The sequence below is a fragment of the Corylus avellana genome, chromosome ca1 (genome assembly GCF_901000735.1).
Source record: "Corylus avellana chromosome ca1, CavTom2PMs-1.0".
NCBI lineage: Eukaryota > Viridiplantae > Streptophyta > Magnoliopsida > Fagales > Betulaceae > Corylus > Corylus avellana.
The window spans coordinates 13,879,053-13,904,814 of NC_081541.1; the positions used below are offsets into that span (position 1 = coordinate 13,879,053).

Here is a 25,762-nt window from a genome sequence, read left to right on the forward strand (position 1 = left end):
CAACGTGCCGCATCATGGGCGCAGAAGTTTGCACTTCTGAAGACCTTTCTAACTTCCCAAAAGGAAGATGCTGAGATAGAGTCAATAATATCAAAGATAATAGAAGAAATCCACCAATTGTGAAAAATGTTGGGTTGCTGAAGAGTTAGAATAAAAACTTGTGAATCACTTACCAAGATGGAGTGAAGCTGCTAAAGATATTATCAATTTAGCTACAAGGGCTTTCCCATAATTAGGCAAATAGACCCGACTGACTCGAGAAAACACCCGAAGCATACCATTGGAATCTAGACAAACCGTTACTTGAAAAGAAAAAATATCTCTATTAATTATATCAAAATTTATTTTGAACCAATCATCAGGAAAAATAGATAATGTGTTTTATGGGGTTTTTTTTTTTACAAAAAAAAATTATTTGTAAATGTCTTTAATTTGATAACAGAAAATAAATCTGATAATTTGATTTTGATTGATCAACTAACATCTATTGATCAATAAATATGTACTGTTTAGGTTACCTACTTCAACTAAACAAACATACCTATATAAATCTATCAACACTTCAAAAAAAAAAAAAAAAAAGGATGTCAGGATCATCGGACATTTTTGGAAATTTAATTCCCATTAAATTCATGAATTTAGTTTATTTATTTATTTTATAATCTCTTTCTTAATCTTATTTTCCTTAATTCTACCAAACAAGTTACGGCAATTGGAATGATTTTGAGTTTTGACCAAAAAGTGTTAACAAATTAGTTGTTGCATCGATTAGTCGCCATAGATCTTAAAAGTTAAAAGTCACCCGTTTTATTATTTGAAAAATTGACTCTATGAAATTCGAGAAGACAGAAACGACGACGATTTCAAGTCATATGGTCCAAAGTCCAAACAAGTTTTTTTATGATTTAAAACTTTAATTCTATAAATCTAACTGTGGTTGTCAAGTATAAATATATTCTAATGCCATTTAAAATAACATTTAACTATAGAATATATCACATTTATTTCACTTAAAAATAATTAAAATAAACACGTTTATATTTAATAAAATCGCAGTTTAAAAAACACCTTCTCTTATCTGTCATTTAAAAAAAAAATGTTGCGCTTACAAATAAATTTTAAAGAAAATTTTTTATAAACTGATGTAGCACAACATGATTAGATTTTTCAAAATTTGAATTTATTTTATATATAATTATGTGTGCAACGTCAGTTTGTAAAAGTTTTTCTGTAAAATTTATTTGTAAGTGTGACGTTCCTCCATTTAAGAACAAAAATTTTACGATTTAAAATCACATTTTTCATATTTTATGGGATTTGATATAACTTTTCATAACAAAGTCTTAATATTTGAATATTATTTAGACAATTTTTGCCAGATATTGAAAAACGTTCACATAGACGCGTTAGATGATAAATCCCGCAACATTAATTTCTTCGAAGCGAAGAAACAGACCAAAAGAAAAGATCCGAGTTCTAAGAAACAGTCTTTTCTTGCTAAGTATTTTTATATTTTAATTTGTTTTTTAATATAAGGTCACACAGAGGGACCCCGTTGAATGATAAAATCCACAGTCGACAACAATTATTTCATTGCAGAAAAGTAACAGACAAAAAGGATCCTAGAAATTGCTAACGTAGAACCAGAACAAGCTCTCTCTCTCTCTCTCTCTCTCTCTGTTGTTTGATCGCGTGAAGCTCTATCTTCTCCGTTACTGAGTTCAAAGGCAATGAGTCAGGAATCGTTCATATACAGCTTCGTGGCCCGAGGTACCGTGGTCTTGGCAGAGTACACGGAGTTCACTGGCAACTTCCCAGCGATTGCGGCTCAGTGCCTTCAGAGACTCCCTTCCTCCAACAAGAAGTTCATCTACACCTGCGACGGCCATACCTTCAATTTTCTCGTCGAGGATGGTTATGGTAAACTTTCCCGTTTTTTTTTTTTTTAATTATATTTTCGTTTCACTGATTTTTTTGAGTTGGAGGTTGAATTGCTAGAGGAAGTGGGTGGATCTGGTCTGAAACACTCACACATAGAGTTTTGTTTTCTGGGTTTTGTTTATTTTCTTGTTTTCTTAAGAGGTTTCGTTGAGCAGCCGTTTGGGTGCTGGGAAAACTGCGGAATATTTTAGAAAATCGAATTGTTGCATTTGGTGTTCCATGTCGTTTTGGTTTCCAAGAAATGAAAGGGTTTCTTGATGTTAAGCTAAGTAGATGTGTCTTGCAGAATTGAGTGAGTAGTAGTTGATACCTATCCCTTCAATGAATTGGTTTAATTAAGTTTTTTCTTTTCGTACCCGAGTTTAATGCTTTATGTCGAGTTATAGGCTCATTATTTACTGCATACTTTATGGAAATTCAGCTGGATTCAGCTGCTTGTGGACCTGTGGTCAATAATTGTGCTATAAAATTGCCAATGAACATTTTTAGAAGGTCTGAGATTGGTTAGTATTGATCTCTAGGGCTGACCTTGGTTTGTTTGATTAATGGATGGATATCTGTTGTTGGGCATGGAGGCTGCTATTGTGGCTATATGATATGGAGGCAATCAGAAGAAATAATTATAATTAGCAGGAGGATAATCATGATGTGGGTTAAGCCCGGCACACACACACAGCAAATAATTGTACCTTATTTTTTTGGGCCAAAATTTGAGCTTGTAATTTCTGATTCCATGACCAAAAGATTACTTCTTATGCTTTGTTTGGCTGGTGGGAAATATCGGTACATGATGATTTTTTTAATTTTTTTAATTTTTTTTACGTTTTAGATAAGATTTTCCATCAAGGACGCATGAGACCTAAGGGCATTTTGGTGGGTTCAGTTTGAACTTGTGAATGGACTGTTTCCTGTTCTGGTGTTGAAGCTGAAATACAGTGGTTTTATGATTTTTATATCAGCTTAGGAATAGAGAAGCACATGTATGACATGCGGGAGGGTGGGGTGGGGTGGCAGTGGTTGGATTGGTATTAAAGTAGAAGTTCTATTGAAGACTATAATTCTACAATATGAAAATGCACTGGTTTGGGTGTCACCTAGATTGTTGACCTATTTTCGTCGTATATATCCTTGGCCATGTGGCATACAAGGTAGCTCCTATTTGATGAGCCAATACTGGATCTATATGCCTGTTCTATGTGTTTTCTTTTAGTAATTTATTGCTATGGGTCTTTTGTTCTAGAGGCTTTTGAATGTCTGTGAAGTGGCCAAAATAGTGGAGGTATATTACATGTTTTGATTACTTAAAGTAGTTTTGATATGATAGAAGGTCATATGATCAATAATGGATAGTTTCTTTTCTTTTGAGCTGCGTAATTGCACAAATTGTATTGAAATTAAACAGATTTTTTTTAGTCACTTAGTTATAATGGTCAAGTGTATTGAAATTAAACAGAGTTTTTTTAGTCACTTAGTTATAATAGTCGAGTGTATTGAAATTAAACAGAGTTTTTTTAGTCACTTAGTTATAATAGTTGAGAGAATCTAACCATTGATCCATTAAATTTGTGGCTCTGACCATCTTACTGCAGTTATTTGTATTTTGTACAGCTTATTGCGTTGTTGCCAAAGAATCTCTTGGCAAGCAGATATCTGTTGCATTCTTGGAACGGGTGAAGGCAGACTTTAAGAAAAGATATGGGGGTGGTAAAGCAGATACAGCTATGGCCAAAAGCCTTAACAAGGAGTTTGGGTATTTTCATCTATGAAATGTTGAATCTCTATTATGCAATTGTGTAGATAATTCTTACTAAAAAGCTCAAAATAAAGCAACTTTAAATTTGCAGACCAATCATGAAAGAGCACATGAAGTATATTGTTGACCATGCTGCTGAAGAGATTGACAAGTTGGCAAAACTGAAGGCTCAAGTTTCAGAAGTTAAAAGCATCATGTTAGACAATGTTGATCAGGTAAATAATTCATGTTGAATATAAATACGGTCGCTTTTCCCCAATACCATTCATTTGCTCAAATTTGGGGGTTCATGTTCGGCTTTGACCATATGCATCTATTCATTCTCTTCACATGCATAGCTCTGATGAGTGATGACACTAAAGGATTTCATTTATATATATCTTTTAAATAGGAAAGGGGTGGGGGGTGAGTGGGTAGCTGTCAATGCTCAAATATATGTTTTTCTTTTTCCTAAGCTGCTCAAATATCTATTTGCTACCAAAAAATGAGCGCTAGATGCAGTTAGAGCTCTTCCCCCGCCTCTTTTGGTGTTCGGGGTTTCTTTTCTTTTTTGCTTTACAATGATATGTTGTTATTTTCATGTAATTTGAGGAATATGAGGATTAGAAGTTAGTATGGGTGCTCTCTTTCGCTGTACTTGGGAGGAAACTTTACAAGGTGAAGATATTCATCAAAACAGTGCAATTTCAGAATGAATCTATTTTTGGCTTTTTAGGTGCTAATAAAGATTATAAAATTCTTTTGAAAGGCAAAAAAGGATGAAAATTCTTGAACAAATTGTCTTCTCTCCCTGCATTTGGTGTGATCTTTTGATTGCAGTTAAATGACTGATTCAGTGGTATACCATGCTGTCTGATCTAAAGTGTTCATGTTATGTTCTTGATTAAATGATTATCTCTGATACTTTGAAAGGTTTGCTTAGTGAAACTTCTATTCGAAATTGATGACTCAAATGGTATCACAAGGCTTCATACCAATTCAATGTATTTAGATGCTCTCTCACAATCATCAACCTTGCTTGCTTAAATTACATGGGTTGAAGCCTGAAGATCACTTTTATTATAGCAAAAACCGAGTAACATAAGCTGCATTTTATGTTATTTGACTATATTCATATGCTTTTCAGACTATTAAAAGAGGGGAACACATAACTAGTATTGCTGACAAGGCTGAAGACCTACGTGATCAGGTAATTGACAAGAGCTGGATCAACTTTGGGCCTTTTAGCTCTGCTGACTGCTGATTGCTGAACAACTTTCTTTGTTGCAATATTTTCAGGCTCAACGATACAAAGTAATGGGAACACAAATTAAACGGAAGATGTGGTATCAAAACATGAAAATAAAGTTGGTGGTTCTTGGAATCTTATTACTTCTGGTTCTGATAATCTGGCTCTCTATTTGCCATGGATTTGACTGCACCAACTAGTAGAAATTCTTCAGTGCACAGCAATGGAAAAAAAGAACAAAATCATTAGGCGCTTTTGACTCAACAATTGGTGTGAATGAAACAATCTTCTGTAATTGGATATATCTGCAAAATCAGAAGTGAAATTGTGCTCAGAAGGATAGTCCAGAAATTCTTTGCTAGTTGGAGAGTAGATCTTTTTTGTTTTTGTTTTGTGTGTGTGTGTGTTGAGAGAGAGAGAGAGAGAGAGAGAGAGAGGTATGTCAATGATGTCATGGTCGGTCTTGTAAAATAATACAATGATATGTTGTTTTCGATTCTAATATAGCAATAATTTGTGGTAGTCAAAGTCTTGTTGCAATTGTGGCTAATTATTTATTTAGGAGAAAATACATTTTATCTTTTGAACTATCCACCCATTTGTACTTTTAACTCCAATGTTTAAAAAGTTATACTTTACCCTCCAAACATCCAAATTGTTGCAATTTGATCATTCTAATTTTTTGTTTTTTTGGCCAAAATGCCCCCATCCCAAGTTAAACAAAAAAAAAAAAAATTAAATTAAATTAATTTTTTTAAAAAAAAAAATTAAAAATTAAGGGTGGCCGGCCACCCCAATTGGGCCCGGAGGTGGCTTCGGCCACCTCAGACCGGCCACCCTTTAATTTTTAAATTTTGGTTTTTTTAACTTGGGATAAGGGCATTTTGGAAAAAAAAAAAAAAAAGTTAGAATGATCGAATTACAATAATTTGGAAGTTTGGGAGGATAAAGTGTCACTTTTTAAACATTAGGGTTAAAAGTGCAAATTGGTGGATAGTTCAGGAGGGGTAAAATGTATTTTTCCCATTTATTTATTTCATTGAATTTTGTCTGTGGGGGTCTATTTTCTTGTTAGGAAATGTAATATAATGATTACATTATATTAATCATTTTTATTGGATTGGATGTAATTAAGTTATAATGGAATTTTATTTCAAAATTCAATATATTTATATATACTTTTGTCGTGTTAATTTGAGCTAATAGAATGTGACGGAGGTATTAAACTTGTTTTTACCCATAAGTCGAGTACCATATATGATATGATTTGAAACATAGGTGAAAAAAAATAAAAAAAGTGAAAACCTAAGTACTAAAAATGTAATTAACTATAAAATAATAAACAACATGGATCAAATTTGCATTCCTTTTTATCATGAAATGAACTATCAATATTATATCTTATAGTATCTTTAGTAGCTTCAATAAATTTTACTAGCCAAAAATCATTTTTCTCTATTTTAGCTATTAACTTTTTTTAAATATTCACAACAACCTCACAATTTTAGCTATTTACTTTTACTATTTCATTTAAATATTATTTTTCAAATATTTTTTTATTATTTCTCTAAACATCTATATTTTTTATATTAGTTTAATATGCATTATTTAAATTAAGTTAGTCTTTATTTGTAATTTATTAAGTTAGGAGCTTGTTTGGGATTACGTTTAAGAAATAAAACTTTTAAATAAAAAAGTGTTTTTAGGCAAAAACTTCAATTTTAAGCATTTTGCTAAAAGTGTGTTTTTGCCATTTTTAGGTTTTTTGAACCATTAAAAGCGCTTTTAATTTTTTTAACAACGAGTACTTTTTTCTTTAAATGAACTTTTTGTGTGTTAAAAGCACTTTTAGGCACCTCAAACGCAATCCTAAACAGGCCTTTAATCTTTTGTTTAACATGCATTATTTATATTATTTAAAATCACCATTTGATCAAAATCCAATAATGATCAATCACAAGTTCAATCGTGATTTTAAGAACCACATTATTTTTGAAGGGATATAAGAGTGATTTGCAGCCCCCTCTAAAAAAAAAAAAAAAAAAAATCTTCTTAACTCCTGGTCCTGGGTGAGCCAATTTGGTGAGACTATAAGTATGGACCCACAATTAGGCCCAATAATAAGCCTTTGAACTGATGTAATGTGGGCCGACCCTCTATCCTTTGTGTCAAACCAAATCTTCCTTTGACATTTCTCCGACAATTTGACAATAGCCCTTCAAATCCTGCTCCCCAACCCCATGTTTTGGACTTTGCTCACATTCTGACTACCAAGGCTAGCTTTTAACCTCCTTATCCCAAACAATTGGAGTTTTCTTCTTTTATTTGTTTTCCTTTTTCTTTTATATATATATATATATAAAGCTTTTTTGTCTAAGTAGGAGAGTCCCATCTGAATAAGAAGCATAACTAAGTGCATTATCTATAGCACACCTATTATCGTTAAATTTAAAATTATTATTATTGAATTTTGATTTATTGATAATTTTAAAAATCTCATTACATATTTACATTTGGGAGGACAAGAGAGTCCTCATTTTATCATTACTTAAGACTTTGGCAAGAACTGTGGGTAAGGGCTCTCCCACAATCCCCTCTTATTTTCCTTCATCTCTCACTACAAAAAATGGATTTTTTTTTTTTTTTTTTTCTTTTGATAGGGTGTTTTTGACATGTTAGGTGGCCTGACATGTCACTAAACTTTATTGACGTGTCATTAGTGACGTATGTCGGGCGTTAAGATTATAGGTGTCAAAAACGAAAAAATTTTGACGTGTCACTGTTTGACACGTTAATAATTTGTGACATGTCAAAAAGTGGCACATCAAAAAAAAAAAATTTGACGTGTCATTTTCTAAAACGTCAAAAAAAATTTAACGTACAAGAAAATGCCACGTCAATAACTATTACTGACGTAACAGTAGTGGCACGTCAGAAATTTTTTTGACGTGTCAGTATTACCACGTCAAAAAAATTTTTTGACGTGACACTGATGCCACATCAAAAAAATTATTGACGTGGAAACTGGAAATATTGTCAAAAAAATTCTTGATGTAATGACACGTAAAAAAAAAATTCTGATGTGCTACAACTGCCACGTCAGTAATAGTCAGAAATTTTTTGACGTGTCAAACATTATGACACGTCACTAAATTGTGACGTGTCATAACTTTACATGTCAAAAAAATTGGTAATTTTTAAATTTTAATTTTTTGCCTCCCCCTATATATTTTTTGAATTTTTTCGGGGTTCTACCCGAATTTCAGATTTAACCTAATATACAATTTACATATGTACTACAAAAGAACTATCCATTGATCCATGCAAATAACATAATACATATCAATCAACGTCAATCACAAACATACAAGTGCGATGTACATCTAACAAGCTATCAACAAAACCAGCTTCAAGACACAATAAAACTATCTATGTCATCACAAATAAAGACATATGTATAACTATATATCTAACTATATTAAGAAAACTATCACAAATACAATTACATCAACAAAAAAACTTATGTTCACCAAGTGCCAATGGCCAACCATTTGCTCAATCCAAGTCATCATTGATATCAATAGTATCCTCTCCATAGCCACTAGCTGCAAATAATAAAACAAACAATCATCAAACAATATGATAGAATCTTATCAAGTCTTAATCATTGAGTAACGTCACTATGTAAACAAATGTCATCATACTCAACAAATTTAGATTTATATCTACACCCCCAACATATTTTCGTGATCAAATCAAATGGACGTTACATTCTACAAGGACCATAGTGGTCCATCTCACAATGCCAAACACTTCAAATGCAAAGCTCTAACCCACATCCACTACCAAACCAACCGAGATATAAACCAAATTCAACAGGATTTGTAACATCATTAATGACAATCACTACAAAATATTCAAACTCTAAATTTAGAGGTGCATATATATATATATATATAGGGACAATTCTAAAACCACATTGATCATTAAAAAATGTCATTACATGATCCATTATTGACCGACGATCTCACAATTGTAAAGGGTGGGGAAGCTCTGTCTGGCGCTGCCTTATATTGAGTCACCTCGGGCGCGGAGCTCAACCGCATTATTTCCTCGAGCTGGCGAAAATAGGCCTCAAACATGGCAACTTTTGCTATCTTCTGAACTTCCGTTTCCTCAAGCTGCGCCGCCATATGAGCCTCTTTTTTAGCCAACTGCAAATCTTTCGCAGCCATCTGCGCAGCCACTTGCGCTGCCACCTGTTGAGCTACCCGCACATTTGTTTGCTCCCGCTCTGCGGCCAACAGCACATCCATTTGTGCCTTGTGTTGTGCCCTCTCAGCCTCAAGTGCTCTGTTAAGAAATTCTTGTAAGACCACGGAGTGTTCGAGGTTCTGTGACCGTGCCTGTGACGGTATATAGTATAAGTGTATACTGCCCCACACAGGTAGAATATTCGGTCCAATCTGTTGAACCCTACCAGCATACTCATGCTTATTTTCAATCGCTTGGGCGTACGCGTTGTTCGACACTCACCGTACTGTCCCCTCTATCACGCTCGACAATGCTGCAAGGTCAGTGGGTATTAGCTCCTCCATCCTCTCTTGTATGTTACATTAATTATTGGTGCGTCATACAACTGTTAATCGTAAATAAATTATCACACACATATATAAGCAAAACAACATATGAAAGGTAAGTAGTATACACATCTCTCCTTGATTATGTCACTCGAATATTTATTATCCTTCTTCTTGTGTGTCTTGATATAAGATTGTGCTCGTGTAGGAGGAGTGCCCACAATTACGGTTTGCCGAAAAAATAGAACATAAAGAGATGTTTATATATATATATATATATATATATATATATATATTCAAATGTTTACATTTATAAGTATAAGATAAATTACACACATACTTTCTCATGTGTCAGCCTAGCGAAGCTCTTCGAGCCGGTGCAATGGGGCGTATTGTTCAATGCTCGCAATCTCTTTATATGCGCAGCATACTCCTACACAATTAACAATCTTAATATGTAAGCACTAACACAATTATAATTAATGAAACTATACAAAATAATAGTATAACTCACGACCTATCTAGATGTCCATATAGTTAAGCACCTTATTATAATTATAAGCATATAATTCGAACCCATTAGAATTTTATAAAATTTTAATTAATGGGTTTGAATATATCTCTTACAGAAATGAATTAATTAATTAGTTTGTACTAAATTGAAGTTGTAGAAAGTAATTACGAGTTTAGTTAAGTTTGCAACACTTAAACCAAAATATATGCGACATTTAATTTAAAGCCCTAAAAATTCAATTTAATTTCTCTACAATAAGTTATTTAATTCTAATTAAAATATTCATTATATATATAGAGAGAGAAAAAAAAAACCCTCAACTACAATGATATATATAATTATACACACACACACATATATATATATACCAATTATATATACACATATATAGGTATACCAATTAAATTGTTACCTTAATTTTTTTTTAAACATATAATTAATATTATTAATTAATTTATTTTTGACGTGTAAAATAGTAGCACGTCAAGAATTATTGACGTGTTATTATTACACGTCATTAATTATTGACGTGTGAAAATAATACGTAAAAAATTATTGACATGTTAAAAGGACACGTCAAGAATTATTGACGTGTCATTTTGACACGTCAATAATTGTTGACGTGGCATTGTGACATGTCAATAATTATCGTGTCATTTCGACACGTCAATAATTATTGACATGTCACAATGCCATGTCGGTAATTAGTGACGTAACACATTTTACACGTCAATAAAATTTTTATTGGCGTGGCACTTTTGCCACGTCACTAATTACTGACATGGCAAAAAGTGGGTTACTGTTTGCCACGTAACAAAAAAAACACCTTTTTTTTGTAGTGTTTCTTTCTTTGAACAAAAAATTACAAGGATCAAGATCCTATATATATATATATATATATATATATATATATATATAACATTGTCCAATACTTTTCTTGTTGACACGTGCTCTTATAAGACTTCTAGAAGTTCTTGTGAGTTCATAGGAATGTGTATACAATGAATTATTTTCAATACCAGTCATATAAAATAAAATATTCATAAAAATAAATCATGCCTTTACTGTTTAGACGGTAGATAATACATGTAATTTTTTTCTTCTTCTTTTTAATTGAAAGCGGAAAAGAATTACATGGAGATATATATTATTTCTACTCTTGGTTAGAATGAAAAAGAGAATGAGTGATCGATCTGTTGGAAATAGTTTCGAACACAAGACGAGAAGCACGTGCTCTAATATTAGCACTCTTAATTTTTTCTAGGCATCAAATAGGCCTACAAAAAAAAAAAGAAAAAAAAAAAGAGTTTTTAGTAATTAGAGTTTGGTGACGTGTCAATGGCCAAACACGTCACCAATTGGATGGTGACATGGGTCATGTGTCACTAATCTACCGGTTGAGAATTGAATTTAGTGACATATCGAGTTGGCACACGACACCAATTGCTGACGTGTGGAATTTCACACATCACCAATTAGCACACCTAAGTGTGGCTTTTGAACTGTAAGAACAACTTTAATTAAGGGCAGCCCCTTCAAAAATTAGAGAATAAGAACCAAAAGAAACTGTAGTTTGATTGTCCAAAAAGGTAGCTTGAGCTTCACCAATTGCAACATCCTTAGTAAAAAATCTCGCTTTATTTGTTCTTCCCATGTTCTTGAACTCAAAGACATGTCCTTGTAACATTCTCAACTTTCTTCAAACGGTCCAATTACTAGGTAAAATTTCATTAATTGAACTTGCGTTTCCAAGACATGATGATTTTCACAAGGTTGGGAGTAGAGATAGTAGGGCCCCTATGATTAGTTTATAACTTAGAAGCATCACAAGTCATCGGTTGCCAACCCACGTGCATGCACTTTGAGGAAATGTATTTAGTCTAATTCTGCCCATCAAATTAAGGTGGGCGCAGGGAAAAAGTATGCCAATTGAACAATAGCTTTGTTCCACGCAGTTTGAAAAACAGATAAATCTAACCCACTAAGACACCCAAATTCCAAACTCTTGAGGAATTGGATTCAAAAAGGGTTTATATAATATATATGGCGTGCTCAGAGTCTTATTCCATTTCTGCTATATATAGCCATCATCATTGGCTCTAGGAAAGTGGTACAACTCTTTCGGTTGTTTGTGGAGGAAAAGTGGCAATTAATCTCTTGTTCATGGGATCAGAAAAAACTCCATGGGTACTTGGGCCTATTTTTAATTAATTACCGAAAGTTTGAGAAGAAGAATGTTACATCTATATAATTAATTAATTTGACTTTACGTAATTCCCAGTATAACTGATTACAGCTTGATCGATCGATGGATGCTTCTTTCATTTAAAATCAAATTAAGAAGCATATAATTTACTTTTGGCATTAGTTTTTAAATCACCATGCATTGTCATGACCTACTCTAAGATAGGGCACAGTAGATTAATAAAACAATGATGAAGTGGTGTAACATGGTACAAGAAAATCAAACTGTCTGTTTCAATTTATTCTTAGGATTGAAAACTATCAGAAGCAAGTTTTAAAAAATTATAGTCCAACTCTTTTTCCATATTCTCTTTAGGAGGATACAAATTTTGAGAATAACTCACAATTGAATACTGTCTTATAATAGGAGGGTGTCTAAGAGTTTATATACATACAATTAAGATTGTACTTGAGTTATGTGAGACACTTATATATGATCATAAAATATCATCATGCTTCGTAGTCGATGATCACGTCAGCCCATTAATCTATTGACACTAATATGGTGAAAGCGCTTTCCCATGAAAGTTTCACTCGTCTATCAATAGTCAATGACTTAATATTATGCTCATACATAATATTAGGGCTGGCAATTTAATCCGTGACCCGCAAATTCGACATGTAATTTTAGGGTTAGGGTATAGGTTAAACGGGTTCGGGTCATAAACGAGTAATTTATGATACGTTTAATAAATATGTTGGGGCGCGCCAATTAACCCGTGGGTTAGACACGTTTGACCCGTATACACACACACACACACACTTATTTATTTTTTATTTTTATCTTAAACTTGTATATATATGTTTAAATGTGTTCACGGGTTGGGTCATGTTGGGTTGGAACCTATTAACATTTAAATTATAAACGTGTTTATAGGTTGTGTCGTGTCAACCCGACACGACACGTTTAACTAAACAGGTTACACATGTCGTGTCGTGTTACCTGTTAAGCAAACGTGTTGTGTTCGGGTTGGCATAAACGAGTTCGTGTCATAAACGGGTTGACATGAATATAACACATCAACCCGTTTTGCCAACCTTATTGATAATACCAAAAAAATTTAATACAACCTATAGATCACTCATTCCGTAATGCGACCACAAAGTCGTAACTCATTCGATTCCATACTCTACGAACTGTGTCCGATCCCATACTTGAAATAATGATTGGTTTTGATACCAAATGATATAAACTTTGAGTAGAGAAATAGTATCCTTAAAAATCAACTTAAAAGAGAAGAGTATCCAAAACTAATATGCATAAATAATTAAAGTTGTATTTAAGTCATGTAGATCAAGATGTAATGGAAAGTGAAAAGTTTTTGCCAAGAGAAGCTGGATATGAACCAACTTGTTTACTCTTAAAAAAAAAAAAAAAAAAAAGGCAAAATAATGTGTTGTGAATGAAAGAAACCTGAACGCATGCATGACAAGACAGAAGCAATTGATGTTGGTCAATAAAAGCAAACTCATGAGAAGACAAAGAAAGACCCCATCCTGTTTGTGGATAGGGTGAAAGAAAAGAAACTCTCTTCGTCTTCTTTACTATAATTCTGATCCAGTTTTGGATGAATTATTCGAAGCCATATATGGAACTGACCACTCAATGAACAAGTGCATTGCTGCCCATTCAAGCAAGGAATGGGGTTTGGGAGCTGTTGCATCAAATTATCAGAAATCGGCTCCACAGCTAGCTAGCTAGCTACCTCTTTTTTATACGCGATGATCAATATTCATCATGGGCTCCACGTACTCCAGCTAATTTTACACTACTACTCTTTGGCCACGCACGTGCTGATAAGGGCAGCTCTTATCCACACGAGCTCATTAATTTGTAATGCCTCTCATCTTTAATTAATTATCATCAACTATATATATATATATATATATAGAGAGAGAGAGAGAGAGAGAGAGAGAGGGTCCAGCAAAGATCTTCGATCTACCCAAACCTTTGGACGTGTTTGGAAGCATTCATGCATGGCCCCCTTGCTGGAAGTGGAATCCAATTTCCTGGGAATATATTTACGTGCACAACACAAGATTATATAGTTCCCACAAAATAAAAAATAAAAATAAAACAACATATATCATCAACGTTGTCTATACATGACAGCATCTCAACCACAATTATATTTTTTGAAAAAAAAAAAAAAAAAAAAAGATTCCATTTTATATATATATATGACAAGGGACAAGATCTTAATAATTAGCCAAAGTCTTATAATTATAAGTCCTCGATATATATATATATATATAGCCAGCATATTCTGATCGACCAAACCTCTTATGTTTTCTACGCAAAACTCGTTTACTAGCTCTAGCATGTCCTGTTAACGTTACGGCCATACGTATGTACGTGGATATATGCCATTGTTATCAATTTAATTATTATATATATTCAAGATGGGTGGTCCCTTAAAAAAAAAAAAAAAAAAGAAGAAGGAAGAAGAGAAAGAAAATTAATGTTGGTGGCTTGGCTTGGCTTAGATCATATATATATATATATATAGGTAGAAGAATTATTAACTCTTATGTTAAATTATTTAATTAATATTGCAAAATGTGGGAAATCTTTTCTTAGAAACATAATCTGACTCTACAAGGAATGTGCTGCTAATTAATATATCTTTTCATCCGATAGAATTACTTACAAATTAAAGATAGATACTTTTTTGTAAATGGCGAATTTAATCGGCGTTTTACGTACAAAAATAAATGGTGATCTAGAGCCAAGTGGGTATCTGTAATTGGCTACGTAGGATGAGATATTTCCAGAGTTGTGCTCCAGCTGGCAACTTACCACAAGGCAATTGTCCTACCCTTTTCTTCAGCATGGGCTAGCAATGTGACTTGGCCTTTTGATTTTGATAATATTGTCCTTTCTATTTCTGGAACGAATTTCTATTTTCGGCATGCCAGATTGCTAAACTTTTGTTACCGCAGGCATGCAGGTAAATTAAATAACGCCACCGGTGTAATTTTTTTTTTTTCTTTCGATATTCCAGTCTTGACCCTGCCATGAAATTTCCTTCAGATGTATCTCGCATATATAGTATGAGGGCTTTTTAGAGATTTCCAATACTCTTATTCAAATTAAGAAGCGAAAGATGCAAATTCTCCCTCTCCTCTCCATAAAAATCTGATAGACTTTTCCACATTTCCTCCCCAAAACTTTTCTTTCTTCATTAAATCATTTTCTCTTCAAATTTTCTTAATCATCTCTGCAAAAATGCCCATATTGCAGAAAAAAAAAAAAAAACAGAGAGAATTAATTAAGAAACCAATTTTCCATTAATGCACAATGACTAGAAGAATTTACAGAACCATAACAACCATCACACTCATCAACCAACCACATTTGGCTTCCCTATACCGAAGCACAAACTTGACCTATACGATCAATAATTAGAGAAAGACCAACTAATTAAATTAGACTGACAAATTCAAAAAAAAAAAAAAAACAGTCAAACGTACAGAAACATACATTAACACACGTCGAACAAGCACACCAGAAAACTAGCAGACAAGAATTACGAAGCAGCAAGTACTACATATCCCTAACTTCGAACACGTTGCGGTTTTTAACGACGATGTCGTACATGTGCATGGACTTGAACTTGTTGAAATCCTTGGGGAGGGAGATGAGGTGGACGGTGCCCCGTTTGTGGAACTGGAGGAGGTCCGGGTCGTCGTAATATCTCTCCCACCCAAGCGACAGCAGCTTCCGCTCGAGCACGGCGTATGACGTAACAACTTCGTTGCTTGAAGTGTGAACCAGCACCTTCCGGCCGCGGGAGCTCGCGCCCAACGATTCTGCGGCTGGGTTCTCGACGAGGCGGACGACCCCGTTCTTGAACACCCAAACGCCAGACATGTCTTTTGGAAGCTAGCTAGCTTGCAAAGAGAGAGAAAGAAGAAAATGAGAGTTGAGAATATGAGTGAGGTTAATTGTTAGCTTGGAGATGGAGCAGCAAGGGAGTTGAGTAGGGTATATATATAGGTGAAAGTGTGGCATAAATTTAATGTATTTATTTGGGGTGCATATTATAGGGGGGGTGTTTGGGTGTATATATAATCGGATTGAGGGGAATCATGATTCGTTTTTTTACAAGTCTTTTTAACCCCACTAGAAGGGAATCTTTGTTTTGTTCGTAGAAATATATATTAAGATTGAAAGGTTAGGAGATCGAAAACGACATCAAGAATTGCATACTGTTCATGTCGTTGTCGAAATTGTACACTACGGATCGATTACCGTTGTCCAATTCCTATATGAGGGAATCGACCAAAGGAATTTAGAGATCGATTGATGGATATATATATAGTTGTATTAATTTCTATATTTTAGTCTAAAACCGTTTAGTTAATATTATTAAGAAATGAATAAACTCAATAATCTTATATTTATGCATGCGTGACATGCACGAATAAATTTCCTTAATCAATTGGAAAGTGGATACGTACGTCTTTTCCCGAAGCTTGTGAATGGTTGTGGGAAAAGACAATGGAGAAGTGGGGGCGTGGGGTGGGACCAAAACAAAGAGGAATTCTCAATTCTGGTTGTTAGACTTTCGTGGCCCGACTTGTTTTACCTAACTATTGTTTTATTTTATATTTTTGGTAAAATTAATGGATTTTGCCTAACTGTACGTTGACTATACCACCCCTCATTTTCCTTCAATTTCCTCGTGTATTTCCCCAATGCAAGAAGACCTTACACCTTTTCTCTCATTCAAATTAATCCAACGTACACTATAACACTAGGTTGAATTGGCATGGGTATATAATATGTCCCATGGTTTAAGTATTAATGATAATCAATTGTTTTACATGGGTTAAGTATAATATTCTTAATCTTGTGTATATAAGCTCTCTGACACTCTTACATTGCAAGCCGGTTTTCAATAACGAGTTTCATCCAAAATTTATATCATTTGGTATCAGATCTATCGCCATGTCGAGTGAGAAATCGAATTCACCTTGTCGAGTTATGAAGGGAATGATGTATAGGTTGGATTAAAATATCTCGATACTATATGTGGGCATAATGTTAAGTACGTCAATAAATACTTGTATGCAAGTGGAGCCACCAAAAGAGAAATAATAATGATACATTTACTGCCACTTCTTTGCACAATTTTTTACTACTATTAGATATGAAATAAATCTTTATTGAATTTTGATCTCCATTGTTTCAAAAGCCACCTATAAATATAAAAACAATTCAAGTGAGTGTAGCATTCTTCAAAAAGAAATGACTATCATCAGGTCATTATCCACAAAATGAGTCGTCGGCAAGGTGAAATTCAGCTAGCTACTAAGTATATATATCTCACAAGTAACTTGTAAAAAAGTAGTGTTGTACATTAATTGCAGCACCCAATTAATGGTGCCCAATCCCAACCAAACCAAAGGTGATGGATAGTCATGTAGGGCTCAGGACACACATTCTTCCTTTATCCAGCACTACGGTCGCATACCTAATATACCTTGTGCTCCTTCCTCCTTGTGCCACATGGTCCAAGATGCAAAACTTTGCTCCCGACCAAACCCAGCATTGCCCCTTCTTGACAATGATCTCTCTACCTCCTTAAATAATATCCCACTTGTCATCTTCTTCCCTAAATTCCACTCCATCATCTCATTGGACCACCTTTGAATTTTCCCAAATGTTGTTTTCCCAAACTGTTGTTTTCCTTGTAACTTGAACAAATCTAAAAATTGCAACTAGCTAGCTAGCTAGCAGTTCCCTCCAAAAAGCTGCTTATTGGGTCATTTTCAAGAATATTGACGGAAAATTATTCTGTCAAATTACTTGCCTACACATAACACCCTTCATCATGCACCTATTCTTTCCAGATCATTCTAGTACTCACAACACACACACACACACACACACACACACACACACACACATATATATATATATATATCACAAACACTCACGGAAAGAATAGTTAAAAGCCCTCCAGAGTTCTTGACGTAAATACTCCACTCCACATCAGCCACCTAATTCTTAATTTCCTGAATTTTTATAAAGTTATTCTTTTTTTATTATTATTTTATCCGACCGTCTTTCTAAAAATGTTTGCTTTAATCCTATAATAAGAGCAGTGAGAATCATTAAGGAGGCCGGGGGTGTCGGCTCCACAAAAAATACAACAAGCCCATGTGATTGTCCCTCACAAATGTGCCAAAATCTGAGTCCAATGTTTAACGAGCAATATACTTTATTGCATATCTTTTTCCAAATGTATATGCCTTTCCATAGTAACCTCTTCTTTTTGAAGAAAAAGCAAGGATCCATCTTCATCACTTAAAGCTAATTGTTGGTCTTCTACTAAACAATAATCTTGTGATTGGCCACCCAAGGGTTTATGCCATGATCATCGATTAGAGATCAGATAGATATTATTAAGGATTGATGAATTTTGAAATGGAATAATTTTTTTTTTTTTTTTTTGAAAAAGTAGACGATTTTTGTACTGCATGCTTTATTCGAATTCGCACAGTATGCCTACGTAACTAACGTATACATATATAGGTTATATAGCTGAGAATAATTTGTCATGTTCTTCATGACGTTCTATGTTGAGTAAGAGTTTGGTGTAATATCTTTCATCATCTTACGCGCCTTCTCAACCGAATATGTCATGATCACTAGCTACTACCAAAAAAAAAAAAAAGCCTATTTAGGCGACGTTTTTGGAAAAAGTCACTAATTTGAGACATTTTACTGTTTAATTCATAAAATATAGATGGTCGTTTGAATAGTATTACTATTCACAGATGAATAGGGATGCGTGAATAGTAATACTATTCACACATCCCTATTTTATGAGTATGAATGCATAAATAGTAACACTATTAAATTTTCCAAATTTTTGTAGTCTGTAGGAGTGGTGATTTGTATTTGCGTGTTGGTGATTGATTGTGTCGTGTTGAGGTATGAATATAAAATTATATGGGTTAATCACTCGACTCATTTAAGTAAATTAGTCAAATCCTTCAACCATACATAACCCGCTAATTTTCTGTCGAATTCACGGATTGTGTTAAAAATTGTCAGTTTAAAATGTTATGTGTCGGGTTCAATTAAGTCATATTGAGGTATGGTTATAAGATTATATAAGTTAACCCTAATTCGACACATATAATTAAATGGGCCACGTCCCTCAACTCTAATTCGCTGATTTCGTGTTAGGTTTGTGTTGAGTTCACATATCCTGGCAAAAATTGCCAACCTTAATTAAGAACATATTCTTGGACTTAAGTAGATCTTAGAGCTAGTATTTTCTAATTAAATTTTGAGTTGGTGTGGGGATTTTAATGCTCTTAGTAATTCTAGTATTAAGAGCACTAACAACAGATACCCTATAACCCATTCTCTTCCCTATATATATAGGAAAATTCTAAAAACAAAATACTAGAAAAAGTCACATGCAGCAGCTTCCTTATTGATTCCCTAAACATTAGGAATACTACAATGCTACCAAATGTGTAGAAAACCAAAAAAGCTTCCATATACATTATTTTAATAAAAATATTTATTTTTCATCTTTTTGCTTATTATTGGGGATTGGGTTGGAATTTTGTAAAAAATTAGAGGGTAAGTATGAAACTTGTATTTTGCGGAGAAAAAATATTTTAATAGTATAAAGAAATGTAAGATAATCTATGGTGAAGTATATTTGGATAGGGGAGCAAAAAGTAATTTTGTTTTTTAAATTTAGAAAAAATCAAATGGAAGCTGCTGCTAGTTTGATTTTTGTATGATTTTTGTCGTTTTATTCCCCCCAAAAGACTAACTATGTATATAAACTAGCTAGGGCATAATCCTTTGTAAACATGTACCAATTAAAGATCATCACTAGCAATCGTCTAAATGAAGCATTGTCCATAAGTACTGTATGGAGTTGCAGCCAAAAAACCTAGGGATATATATTAAAAAAATCGACACTGTTCTGATCGTAGCACGTAAAGAGCGTTGCCTATCCAACGATTAATAGATGGTAGAACTAAAACTTTTCATGGGTAACCATCTTAATTAATAAACATTTCTTCTGCACTTCAAAAGTTCAAAAGGCATAAGCTAGCTGATTCCAACACTAACCCAATGGTAATGGTTCTTAATTAAGTGTTAACCATTCTTTTCAAAGGTATTAAGTGGGATTTGAGGAAGAGATGCACGGCTTGATCTCTTCCAAAGGAGAGGCAACTGGATATCACAAGCCTAAAAAGCTCAATGGAATATGCAATAATAATTGTTTACATATCAAAGGGATTTTTTCCCCCCCATAAAGTGACTTTCCAAATGAACATCTATAGTAGTTTAGACTTTGGTATCTGCAATTTAAATTACAGATGGCCCCTTAGTTCATTTATATGAATCTATTCTCCATTACAGACTATAATAATATATAATACAATCATAATCATTGGGTTGATTAAAGTTTTGAGTATTTGTTAATGGTGATTGTGCTCAGATTTATGGGAATTTTTCTTCCCAAAAGAATGAGAAACTTTGCTATTAAAGGGAATGGTACAGAACAATTTACTTATCTATTGTTAGGATTATGCCTAACTTTGATTAAAAAAGGATGGAATGAGGCCATTTACATTGATTATGAGAATAAAGTACTAAACATTTGGAATGTAGGATCAATTCCCCTATGAAAACAAATCAAAGGAGGAATTTTATCAGTGTATTCCATAAATTTGTTGAGAATTGAATGACAAGATCGATTGTGTTCTGAAACTAGAAGTTTTTGAATTCATAGAACTTATACGACTTTTTTTCTTTTCTTTTTTTTTTTTCTTTTTTCGTCTTTTGTTATCGAATCGAATACATCAGCAAACGTCCAAAAACAAAAAAACACTTTCAAATTAAACACAAAAATGGTTTTTATCTTTATGTCACACCATAATATATACTTTCTAATTAAACAAAAAGCACGTACATTAACAAACATATTCAAACTTATATTTATTAAAGTTTTTTCAAAAAAAAAAAAAAAACATTAAAAATAGTTTTCATCTTTATGCCACCTTTATGTCACAACATCAAAATACTTTTTAAAATTTAAATAAAACGCACCATCTAAAAAACACGAGTGATGATAAACATCACACGGGCCATGTGATTTAATATTTTAAAATATTAAAATATAATATTTTAATATTTTAATTATAAAAAAAAAAAAATTAATACGGGTATGCATGATTGTTAATTCACGCCCTGAATGATGTATATCATCACTCAAAAAACACATTAACGAAGATAGTGGCAACCAACATGATCATAATATTGTGCTTGATCCAGCTACTGTCCCACACTCCCCCCTCTCTTGGGCCCTTTTTCTCTCTTTCTCTGGGTCGTTCATTTGGGCCCAAAGCTGCAGGTGATAGGAAGGATGGTCGGCTGAAAATAGGGCAAGTTTCATTACATATATGGCCTGTATCCAGGCTCCAATGACGCTTCCTCTAAATTTGCCAACTTTTCCTTCCTACGTACGTTGCTGGTAAGAAAATGAATTGGGCTTTTTTGATGCCAAACATGTCTGACAAATATGGATAGGTTGTTAGTAATATATTAATGTAGATATGATCACCAGGCGCATCTGGTGTAGTGGTATCATAGTACCCTCCCACGGTACTGACCAGGGTTCGATTCCCTGGATGCGCATATACCTATTTTCAAGTCACCTTTTTTGAATAATTAATATCGCACGTTTTAGAAGTTAGCTAAACTTTAATAATGTTCATTTGTTCTGCAAAGTCTAATTTGCAATGCAATTCTTTTTTTCTTTTTTTTTTTAATAATATTTTGCAATGCTATTTGAATTAGACCTTCTCAAAAATTAACTATATAAATATTAATAGAGTCAAAAAAAAAAAAAAAAAAATGATCCTGGGTAGAAACTATATGGTAATTGTGCTTCACCTTGTTATTTTTAATTAAGGATGTTAAACTCACTTTTGCATCATCATCTTGTGCATATGACTCACCTGCCACCTCAGCATCATTTTCATAAATTAATGTAATAGATATAGCTTGAATTATTGTAATAGTGAGTTTGGATATAGATATATACATTTGTATTTGTGTGTGTGTATATATATATATATATATATATATATATGAGTGAGTTTATGTGTAAATTAATTGTAATAGTAAAAAAAAAAACTCTTTTTTCTGTTGGCGAGAAAACACAGAGGAGAGAAGAACGACTCTCCTTCGTTCTTCCCTCCTCCCAGTCCCTCTTCCTCCCGGTATCAGTGTTTGGTGTCTTCTGTGTAGTCTCTTCAGAGCTCTGTTTCTGGTGGTTTTGTTTTAAATATAGTTTGTAGATCTAGATCTAGTTTTTTAAACTTAGATCTACTCGTCTTCACTAGCTAATGCGTGTCTTTTAGGGAATTTCTATGATAACGTGCTCCTCCGCTACTGCTTGTATTGAGGATTTTGTTATTTTAGCTTTTTGTTATTTTTGTCCTGGTCTTTGGGTCGAGGACGTGAGCTGTTTTCCTGACCTTTTTTTGGCCAAGATGAGTATATTGGTGTGGAGATTATTTCTCACAGCTGGAAAATAAAGTTTGAGAATTTGGACTACCCATGTCTTAGATCTAATCTGCCCGAAGCAGATCTGTTTCATAGCTGTAATAAATGTACACAAGTTAGTGGAAGCCAAAATCATAAATAGTACTTGATTGTAAAAATTTGCTCATTGTATATATGATTTTGTAACCTCATAATTTTTTACTATGATTTATCAGAATTTTACGCTCTGTGATGTAATAATTTTATGTTCTTATCTTTTATCAATGAAATCTGACAAAATTTCCGTTAAAAAAAAACAAAGGCTTGTGTAATGAATACATCCTATTATATAGGATATCCTATAAGATAAACATATAAATTCAAGATTAGAGATTGTTTATTAAGATTTGAGTTAATTTTTTCTTTTTCTTTTCTTATATTTGTTATTAAACGTAACATGTGTAGTCTTATGATTGGATATGATGTTGCAGCTAGCATCATTAAATAATATTTAACAAAATGTCAACATAATGATCTATTTAATAACTATTAAAAACTTAGGGAGTAAGTTGATCAAATTAGTATATGCCTCTTTCTACTTAAAGACTACCTTAATTGAAACAAAATCATGTCTATCATATCAAATGAAAACTCAAAACAGAAACTATCGGCAACATTGCATAATAGATAATATGATCAAAAGAAAGAACGTATGAAGCGAAACATATACAAATTTAGTCCTATTCAAGAATCAACCCATTCTTCCTTCTTAATAATGTTCTGAAAATAAAGTAATTTTTTCAATCTGCATATATAAGAACACCTTAAACTTCATCGGATCCGGCGTCATAGGCTCATAGCGCCATAGCCTGCATGAAGCATCCCAGCAAGGCGACCTTCAACAGCAATGCCCCTCCAATCCCTCCTAGCAATCCAGCTCCAAACCCTCTCCCGGACTTCCTCCGTGGTGGCTGCACCGCCGGCTGCGGCGGGTACCAGTATCCTGGTGGAGGCGGGTACCCAACATATTGTTGGTATGATGGCAGCGGCGGCAGTGGCGTACTATATGCATATGTTACCGGAGGAGGAAGAGGACAAAAATATGGCGGTGCAGTAGGCTGAACCGGCCGACATGCGGTGTCCGACTCTTCGGGTTTTATGACCGGGTATGAAGAAGGTCCAAGAGGGGAAGGAGGAAATGGCGGCGCACTAGGCTCAACCGGATAAGCCGGTTTCTCGGTAAACCTGTAGGAAAAGTTTAGCGCGCCTTTGGGCTTTCCTGAGTGTTTTCTCACCTGGTAACTCACGAACTGCATGGACTTGCCGTCTCCGACGTAGTTGAGAAGCTCTTTGACGGGCACGTAGAGTTCGCCGACGGCTTTGTCGCCGCCGAGGCCGCGCTTGCAGCGGAGTTTGAAGACGAGGAGGAGGCGGTTTTGGTTGGCTGCGGAGTCGTCGATGGTGAACTTCATGGGGAAGTTATTCCACGAGGGGTTGGTGCCGCCGTTTCGGTCCACTTTGGTTTTGGCTTTTTGCATCAATTGTGAGTCGCCGCAGAGCAAGACGGCGACGGCGACGTATACGTCCATCTTGGAGAAGAGGTTCACATCTTTGATGTCTCTGGCAGAAATAACGTTGATTTCTAAGCTTCTGTGCTCCATGTTACAGCTTTAGAGAGAGAGAGAGAGAGAGAAGATTGCTGGATAATAAGCTTTCAAGGCATGTATTCCATTGAAAAATAATCCTTTTTTTAAAAAAAAAATTTATTTTTATACTAAAAATTAGGTATTATGTTTAGACTTGAATATTTTATTACAACTGCTTGATGAGGGTCGATCCCTTGCCATCCATCGGTTTTGGCCCTTTTGGGTACGCTAGTTTATGAGGCTTATTTATTTAGACGAGTGTTACATATAAAAACTTTTTTATGTGAAAATAAAAATCATCATTACATAAAATAACGAATGAAAATACATGTAATATAAAATTGTGATTTTTATCACATAAAAAAGTAAGCACAAAATATTCGTAGCATTTGTCTTTATTGGCATATATGTTTTCTAGCCTCTTACTTTATGAAATTGTCTCAATTGCATACAATCCAAATAGCTAATTATAAAAATGGGTAATTTTACTGAAGACCCCTGAACTTTCAACCGATTTGACAAACGCCTATAAATTTCAAAATCTCTCAATTTAGTCTCCTGAACTTTCAATTGCTCTCAATTTGGACCCCTCCGTAAGATTTAGCCGTTAACTTTTAACGGCAAACCCTAAAAAGACTAAAATAGTCCTAATTTTCTTTTTCTTTTTCTTTTTCTTTTTCTTTTTCTTTTTTTTTTAAAAAAAAAAAGGCCAGACCCACGGTGGCCGGGTTTGCTAGCCGAGATCCACGCGGGTCTCAGGGCGCCAGAGACCCAACGCAGGTCTTAGCGTGCCAGAGACCCGTGTGGGTCTTGACTAGATTTTTAAAAAAAAAAATTTAGAAGTAAAGGTAAATTTGGATTTTTTTAAAAAAATCAGGGGTGTACGTATAAACGTCATTGTCTCACTAAATCTGACGGAAGGGTTCAAATGGAGAGCAATTGAAAGTTTAAGGAACTAAATTGAGAGATTTTGAAGTTTATGGGGGTTTGTCAAATCGGGTGGAAGTTCAGAGGTTTTCAGTGAAGTTAACCCTATAAAAAAATTATGATCCCTAAAATATTTCTTAATGTTAGATAGTTAGAGATTCGTTGCTAAGTTATACTTTTTTTTTTTTTTTTTTTTTGGTCTCTCTCTAAATTTAGTAATTATCATCATACGTTCCTAATTCTCTTCATTGTGGTACACCCTTATTATCAAATTTTTATTTGTCTTCTTACAATATAATTTAATTCGCACACTTATCATAAGCTAACTTTTTCATTCATTTATTAAGTACATTTTCAACTTAAGAATACAAAAAAGAAAAAAAACAAAAAAT

General features: G+C 33.8%; 3 protein-coding genes and 1 non-coding gene across 4 annotated transcripts; 2 read left to right on the plus strand and 2 right to left on the minus strand.

Moving 5' to 3' along the window:
- Positions 1-1,552: 1,552 nt before the first annotated feature.
- LOC132167881 (vesicle-associated membrane protein 724) lies at positions 1,553-5,444 on the plus strand. The gene is made up of 5 exons (XM_059578918.1): positions 1,553-1,920; positions 3,550-3,691; positions 3,786-3,909; positions 4,821-4,883; positions 4,973-5,444. The coding sequence occupies exons 1-5, from the start codon at positions 1,731-1,733 to the stop codon at positions 5,120-5,122; spliced, it is 669 nt and encodes a 222-aa protein (XP_059434901.1). The 5' UTR covers positions 1,553-1,730; the 3' UTR covers positions 5,123-5,444.
- Positions 5,445-15,807: 10,363 nt separating this feature from the next.
- On the minus strand, positions 15,808-16,201 carry LOC132167792 (flowering-promoting factor 1-like protein 3). Its single transcript, XM_059578817.1, has one exon. It carries the CDS (start codon positions 16,132-16,134, stop codon positions 15,808-15,810), a length of 327 nt encoding a protein of 108 aa, XP_059434800.1. The 5' UTR covers positions 16,135-16,201.
- A 5,673-nt stretch (positions 16,202-21,874) lies between these two features.
- On the plus strand, positions 21,875-21,945 carry TRNAG-CCC (transfer RNA glycine (anticodon CCC)). The gene has a single exon. It is a non-coding gene; the product is annotated as a tRNA-Gly (tRNA).
- Positions 21,946-23,651: 1,706 nt separating this feature from the next.
- On the minus strand, positions 23,652-24,458 carry LOC132187050 (protein SRC2-like). The gene has a single exon (XM_059601241.1). It carries the CDS (start codon positions 24,456-24,458, stop codon positions 23,652-23,654), a length of 807 nt encoding a protein of 268 aa, XP_059457224.1.
- Between the last annotated feature and the right edge of the window lie 1,304 nt (positions 24,459-25,762).

Coding starts and splice junctions, on each gene's coding strand:
- LOC132167881 (XM_059578918.1), top strand. CDS start 1,731: ATGAGTCAGGAATCGTTCATATACAGCTTCGTGGCCCGAGGTACCGTG. Junction 1,921..3,549: donor TCTCGTCGAGGATGGTTATG/GTAAACTTTCCC, acceptor TATTTTGTACAG/CTTATTGCGTTGTTGCCAAA. Junction 4,884..4,972: donor CTGAAGACCTACGTGATCAG/GTAATTGACAAG, acceptor CAATATTTTCAG/GCTCAACGATACAAAGTAAT.
- LOC132167792 (XM_059578817.1), bottom strand. CDS start 16,134: ATGTCTGGCGTTTGGGTGTTCAAGAACGGGGTCGTCCGCCTCGTCGAG.
- LOC132187050 (XM_059601241.1), bottom strand. CDS start 24,458: ATGGAGCACAGAAGCTTAGAAATCAACGTTATTTCTGCCAGAGACATC.